Genomic DNA, 7,690 nt, shown 5'->3' on the forward strand with positions numbered 1-7,690 from the left:
ATGGTACACTGTCCTCTCTGCACATATCAAAGCTGTAGGCTAAAGTTAAATCGAGACTTGGTTTCCTCTATCGTAATCGCTCCTCTTTCCCCCCAGCTGCCTAACTAACCCTGACTCAGATGACATTCCTACCTATGCTAGATTACGGAGAAGTAAATTATAGATCGGCAGATAAGGGTGCTCTCGAGCGGCTAGATGTTCTTTACCATTCGGCCATCAGATTTGCTGCCAATGCTCATTGTAGGACACATCACTGCACTCTATACTTCTCTGTAAACTTAAAAAAAAAAACTTTATTTAATAAGAACAAATTCTTATTTACAATGACAGCCTACACCAGTCAAACCCAGATAATGCTGGGCCGGTTGTGCACCGCCCTATGGGACTCCCAATTACGGCCGGTTGTGATACAGCCTGGATTCGAACCAGGGTGTCTGTAGTGACGCCTCTAGCACTGAGATGCAGTGCCTTAGACCGCTCGGGAGCCCAAGTCATCTCTGTATACCCGTCGCAAGACCCACTGGTTGATGCTTATTTATAAAACCCTCTTAGGCCTCACTCCCCCTGAGATATATACTGCATCCCTCATCCTCCACATACAACACACGTTTTGCCAGTCACATTCTGTTCAAGGTCCCCAAAGCACACACATCCCTGGGTCGCTCCTCTTTTCAGTTTGCTGCAGCTAGTGACTGGAATGAGCTGGAAAAAACACTCAAACTGTACAGTTTTATCTCCATCTCTTCATTCAAAGACTCAATCATGGACACTCTTACTGACAGTTGTGACTGATTTGCATGATATGTTGTTGTCTCTACCTTCTTGCCTTTGTGCTGTTATCTGTGCCCAATAATGTTTGTACCCTGTTTTGTGCTGCTACCACATTGTGCTGCTGCCATGTTGTGTTGATACCATGTTGTTGCCATGTGGTGTTGCTACCACGCAGTGTTGTCATGTGTTGCTGCCATGCTGTTGTTTTCTTAGGTCTCTCTTTATGTAGTGTTGTGATGTGTGTTTTGACCTATATTTCTATTTTAAATCCCAGCCCCCATCTTGGCAGGAGGCCTTTTGCCTTTTGGTGTAAATAAGAATTTGTTCTTAACTGACTTGTCTAGTTAAATTAAGGTAAAGTGCTGGAGGAGTAGGTTCTCCCATCTCCACAGTGGAACCATGTAGCTCTGTCAGAGTGACATTTGGGTTCTTGGGCACCTCCCTGACCTAGGCCCTTCTCCCCCGATTGCTCAGTTTGGCTGTGTGGCCAGCTCTAGAAAGAGTCTTAGTGGTTCCAAACTTATTCTGTTTGGAGTACTTGGCTTCCTATTTCTCAACAAAGCATCCTTCACTCATGCTGCCAAACATACCCTTGTATAACTGACCATCCTACCAATCCTCGACTTCGGCGATGTCATTTACAAAATAGCCTCCAATACCCTACTCAACAAATTGGATGCAGTCTATCACAGTGCAATCCGTTTTGTCACCAAAGCCCCATATACTACCCACCATTGCGACCTGTACGCTCTCGTTGGCTGGCCCTCGCTTCATACTCGTCGCCAAACCCACTGGCTCCAGGTCATCTACAAGACCCTGCTAGGTAAAGTCCCCCCTTATCTCAGCTCGCTGGTCACCATAGCATCACCCACCTGTAGCACGCGCTCTAGCAGGTATATCTCTCTGGTCACCCCCAAAACCAATTCTTTCTTTGTCCGCCTCTCCTTCCAGTTCTCTGCTGCCAATGACTGGAACGAACTACAAAAATCTCTGAAACTGGAAACACTTATCTCCCTCACTAGCTTTAAGCATCAACTGTCAGAGCAGCTCACAGATTACTGCACCTGTACATAGCCCACCTATAATTTAGCCCAAACAACTACCTCTTTCCCTACTGTATTGTATTTATTTATTTTGCTCCTTTGCACCCCATTATTTTTATTTCTACTTTGCACATTCTTCCACTGCAAATCTACCATTCCAGTGTTTTACTTGCTATATTGTATTTACTTTGCCACCATGGCCTTTTTTTGCCTTTACCTCCCTTATCTCACCTCAGTTGCTCACATCGTATATAGACTTGTTTCTACTGTATTATTGACTGTATGTTTGTTTTACTCCATGTGTAACTCTGTGTTGTTGTATGTGTTGAACTGCTTTGCTTTATCTTGGTCAGGTCGCAGTTGTATATGAGAACTTGTTCTCAACTAGCCCACCTGGTTAAATAAAGGTGAAATAAATAAAAAAAATTTTTTTACATTTGCAAACATTTATTAAAACCTGTTTTCGCTTTGTCATTATGGAGTATCGTGTGTAGATTGGTGAGGAAAAAATATGATTTAATCCATTTTAGACTAAGGCTGTAATGTAATGGAAAAAGTCAAGGGGTCTGAATACTTTTCCGAATGCACTGTTTTTCCAAACCCACACAAAGTAGGCTATTTGATTCTTACTTAGGTAACCTCTCTCAATAAGATTGAGTACAGACCAGGCCTGACACAAAATGTAGAAATAGTAGCCTACTTTGACAACAATTCAGTGAATAAAACAATTATTCGACAGAGACAGATGAAGAGAGAAGGTACAAAACCCAACAACTGATCAGAGACTATTTTTAAAAAGTACACAATTTCCCTGATAGATTTGTAGGTCATATTTCACACTGTCACTTAGTGTTTTCGTTTAGCCTACAACATGTCATGGAACTTCTGGAAGCATGGCCCCTTCCTGCAAGGTGGCACAGAACACATAGAGCACCCAGAGGAGGCTTCTACAAATCTCCCACTCTTTGCCCTGTGTCCACTCCGGATGCACACCACATACCCTCTCTTGTGCCCTTCAAACTACCCTTGCTTCCATATGAGTTACAACTCGGTCCACACGCCCTGGTGCCACACTCCTGGCTCCTCTCTTCCTGTCACTGTAGCCATATCACAAAGTGAAAGCACAAGCTGCATTTTGAATGCCTTTAGGGACCAGTGTCTGCGGATTCTGGGAAGGGGCCTTTGCAGAGTCCCCCACACAATGTCCGCATTTATGATGGCAATGTTGAGCATTCCATAAAACACATACTTCCACCGTTTTCTGCCTGTGTCTTCAACATTGTAATAGCTCCTCAGATGGTGAAGCTGGTCAAGCCCACCCATGAACAGATATAAGTTCCTACCACTTTAAAAAACAACCCCCCCCTCTCCATCTGCTTCCTCCTCTCCCTCCTCCCCTTCCTCTTCACCCCCTCACTCCTCTTCTTCCCCTTCCTCCTTCCCCTCCTCCTCTTCCTCCCTCTGTTCCTCCTCTCCCTCCTCTTCATGTTCCTCTTCCGCCACTTTCATCTCCCTCTTCACTCTCCCCTTCCTCTCGTCTCCCTACTCTCCTCTTCCTCTCTCCCCCCACTCCCCTCTCGCTCCACTCCTCCCTCCTCGCTCCACATCTCTGTCCCTCCAATCATCTCTAACTCCTCTTCCTCCCTGCCTTTTGCTGCTGATCCCTGACTCTCCACATCACTTCCCTCCAATCATCTCTAACTCCTCTTCCTCCCTGCCTGCCTTTTGCTGCTGAGCCCTGACTCTCCACATCACTTCCCTCCAATCATCTCTAACTCCTCTTCCTCCCTGCCATTTGCTGCTGAGCCCTGACTCTCCACATCACTTCCCTGTCAATGACACTGACTCTACTCCAGCCACTTTAATCATGGGAATCGATGGGAAATGATGTAAATATATCACTAGCCACTTTAAACAATGCTACCTTATATAATGTTACTTACCCTACATTGTTCATCTCATATGCATACGTTGATACTGTACTCTATATCATCGACTGCATCCTTATGTAATACATGTATCACTAGCCACTTTAACTATGCCACTTGGTTTACATACTTATCTCATATGTATATACTGTACTCGATATCATCTACTGTATCTTGCCTATGCTGCTCTGTACCATCACTCATTCATATATCCTTATGTACATATTCTTTATCCCCTTACACTGTGTATGACAGTAGTTTTTTTTGGAATTGTTAGTTAGATTACTTGCTCGTTATTACTGCATTGTCGGAACTAGAAGCACAAGCATTTCGCTACACTCGCATTAACATCTGCTAACCATGTGTATGTGACAAATAAAATTTGATTTGATTTTGATTTGATAACTCCTCTTCCTCCCTGCCTGCCTTTTGCTGCTGAGCCCTGACTCTCCACATCACTTCCCTCCAATCATCTCTAACTCCTCTTCCTTCCTGCCTTTTGCTGCTGAGCCCTGACTCTCCACATCACTTCCCTCAATCATCCCTGACCAAGCCGAACAGCTGCAGAGCCCTGACTCTCCACATCACTTCCCTCAATCATCTCTAACTCCTCTTCCTTCCTGCCTGCTGCAGAGCCCTGACTAATCTCTCCTCTTCCTCCCTCTCACAATCACTTCCCTCTTCCCTTCCTTCCTGCCGTTTGCTTGAGCCCTGACTTCCACATTTCTCACTGATCACTTCCTCCAATGACCAAGAGGAACAGAGTAACAGAGGAAGTGGGGCAGCAAATAATACAATTGTGGTCAGGAACATAATCTCTCTCTCTCACAATGTCACTCTCTTCCTTCCTCTCTTTTTTTTTCTCATCCAATCACAATAAGGGGTTTCCATAATATATTGTGTGATACCGTTACAGCTTCCCATTCTACATAATATATTGTGTGATACCGTTACAGCTTCCCATTCTACATAATATATTGTGTGATACCGTTACACGCTTCCCATTCTACATAATATATTGTGTGATACCGTTACAGCTTCCCATTCTACATAATATATTGTGTGATACCGTTACAGCTTCCCATTCTACATAATATATTGTGTGATACCGTTACACGCTTCCCATTTCACCCCCTCACTCACATACGACTAAAACAATTTGAAACAGACACACAGAGCTCTCTCTCTCTCTCGCTTTTTCTCCTCCAATCAACTCTTGCTTTCTTGCCTGACAGTACAGAGTACAGAGATTGCCAAAGTTAGCTGATTAGTTACAAAGCTGGGACAGTTTCCAAATATTGAACAATAAGCCAACTGTCCTAGCGGACTGTGCCACCATTTGCATCAGTAGAAACAGGTAAAAACAAGCAACTTCTTAGCTGGCTATGTAAACAAATATCAAACTTAATATCATATGAGCTCCACTGCTCAGGCATCTACCCTAACACGACAGCTAAGCTGTCAAATAATATGAAAACCAGGCAATGTATAGTCTATGAATATCTGCACCTAGCAAACATGACAAACCAAAACCTAAGCCCAACAGACAAACAAAATTGACTCTAACCTTAATTTCGGTGGCTAGTTAGCTGGTTGTCTGTATGGCTAGCTAGTGAATGTGACTGCGGAGTTTGACGCTTCCTGAGCGCAGCCCAAATTCACCGCTAAACACAACTTTTCTTTCCTGACAGACTAACATGAACTGGCTAGCTAGCTATAGCATGCAGCTTGGGTCTTTACCGTATGAATTACATTGGTAGAAACAAGACAAAGCAGTTAATTCTGCGATATTGACGCAAATTATTGCTAGAAAAACAAGCCGTTCGTGGCCGCAATAGTAATTTAAAGAAAGCTCAGTCGGTTAATATATTAAAGACAACTTTCATTCAACTACAATATTACTGTACATCCAGCATACACGTATTGCTATGAAGCCAACTAGCCAGACTATCCCAACACCTAGGAGCAATCATTCACTTATCAAGCATACCGGCACTCTCAGCACCTGACCCAGTTGCTGCCACCTTAGCAACAACGTAGCCAGAAATACTTCTGCATAAGTCAGAATTAATTAAATAATAAATCATTAATAAAATATTGTCATAATATATGCGCAAACTGTTTCAACTGGGAAGCATGGGACAGGCTTTACCTTCCAGAAGAGGCTGGTGGGAGGAGCTATGAGGATGGGCTTATTGTAATGGATGGAATGGAATTAATGGACATAGACAAACAAGTGGTTTCGATATGAATGAAACCATTCCATTTATTCCTTTCCAGCCACTACCTCCTATAGCTCCAACTCCCCAGCCTCCTCTGTTACCTACCTATTCCTAACAATTATCCTAAACTTTAAAATGTTAAAGTTGTGAGGGTGAAATAGTGAAATGATTAATTAATTATCTACCAGGAAGTGTTCTGAGTAAACGCACCACAAAAATAAGACAATTATGCAAAAATGTAGAATTGGGAACATTATTTTATTCACCATTTTTAGTACAACATCTGAGCATATTACATGGACATGTTATCCATGATACGCCTCATGCTCATGAACCTCATGCTGCCGCTCATTCCTCCCATTCCCATGCCCATCTGACTGAAGCTCCTGTACTCTCCAGGCTTCATGTACATCTGCCTGCCTCTGTAGTGGGGCTGCTCGTACATCAGCCAGTGGCCGTCCATGACGTTGCAGGACTGGCAGTCGGACATACGGTAACGGACCTGGATGGAGTCACAGTCGTCCGTCATCTCGTGCATCTGACCTCCGAAGTTCTCCCTCTCGTAGATCCTCATCCTGAAGTTTCCTTTGTGCTGTCAGGAGCAAAGCAATGATTCAACGAGTCAGAATTATATATAAATGTGTAAAATATGAGAATACAAACATTAGAATGCCCTACTGTAATGTACTGGCTATTACTACAGGCAGGGAGAGGACAGCAGGGCCTCTTAGGGGGGCAATGGGCCTCTTGTGGAATGGGGAAATAAAGCATCATTGTTAACTCCCACTATTGAGTGGCGTCCGCTCTCTCCACCTACCATGGGGATCATGCGGCAGGACCTGATGCAGTCGTTCATTCCCATTCCCATGCGCTGGTAGTCAGGGTACTCGCCCCTCCTCATGAAGTACTGGTTTCCCATGTAGTTGTTGTGATCGTAGACCATGAAGCAACCGCTGTCAACCCTGCAGGAATGACACCTGCTCAGGAAGGAGGACATGTCAGCGCAGTCCTGGCTGGTCTCATAGGAACGACCCTGGAAGTTCCTGTCCTCGTAGAAGGTGATCTGTAAGCACAAAAGTAATATATACTATATTATGGAAAAATGTATAAAAATATATGAATTTGCAGATACAAGTTGCTTTATAACTAGAATTGCTACATGCTCCTAAAATGTCAGCTCCCAAATACTAGATTATTATAGGCGATGCTAAATAATCGGTTAACAATAAAAAATAAAAAAAACTGTTTGTAAGGAAGAAACAACACTATAAGGAAGTTGAAAAGAAGCCTCACTTTATAAAAGTGAACTATCAGTTAAACATTGTGATTCACCAGCCACTATACTGGTGAATTAAAGCAGTGTGTGGGATGAAACATTCACTTACTTTGCCCATCATGATTGCGGTTGTTCCTGAGAGCTGTGCTGCTGCTACACTGAAGTCCTGCCTGTTTTAGCCTTTACCTTTATACCTGACTATAGTCAAAGGATCTGTGGCATCCCATTGTGTAAAGCCCTGACCTAGCAACATGATATAGAGGCCTGCAGAGTGCTAGAAGACTTTAGAATGGGTTGTTCCATTGAGAAGTCAATACAAATGATCTTTTTGAAGAAGTATACAATAGTCTCTTTGACATGTTTCAAACCACACTAGGTAGTATTCACTGTACAGTAAAAGGTCTCTTTTGGTTTAGTTTGTTTTAATGGTGATGATTACACCATCAGTCT

At 43.3% G+C, this 7,690-nt stretch overlaps 1 protein-coding gene across 1 annotated transcript; it reads right to left on the reverse strand.

The window, feature by feature from the left end:
- Positions 1-6,203: 6,203 nt before the first annotated feature.
- On the reverse strand, positions 6,204-7,456 carry LOC112246028 (gamma-crystallin M3-like). The gene is made up of 3 exons (XM_024414292.1): positions 7,350-7,456; positions 6,782-7,027; positions 6,204-6,556 (listed from the first exon to the last, which is right to left on the reverse strand). Exons 1-3 carry the CDS (start codon positions 7,359-7,361, stop codon positions 6,257-6,259), a joined length of 558 nt encoding a protein of 185 aa, XP_024270060.1. The 5' UTR covers positions 7,362-7,456; the 3' UTR covers positions 6,204-6,256.
- Positions 7,457-7,690: the final 234 nt, after the last annotated feature.

The sequence above is a fragment of the Oncorhynchus tshawytscha genome, linkage group LG03, assembly GCF_018296145.1.
Source record: "Oncorhynchus tshawytscha isolate Ot180627B linkage group LG03, Otsh_v2.0, whole genome shotgun sequence".
NCBI classification, from domain to species: domain Eukaryota; kingdom Metazoa; phylum Chordata; class Actinopteri; order Salmoniformes; family Salmonidae; genus Oncorhynchus; species Oncorhynchus tshawytscha.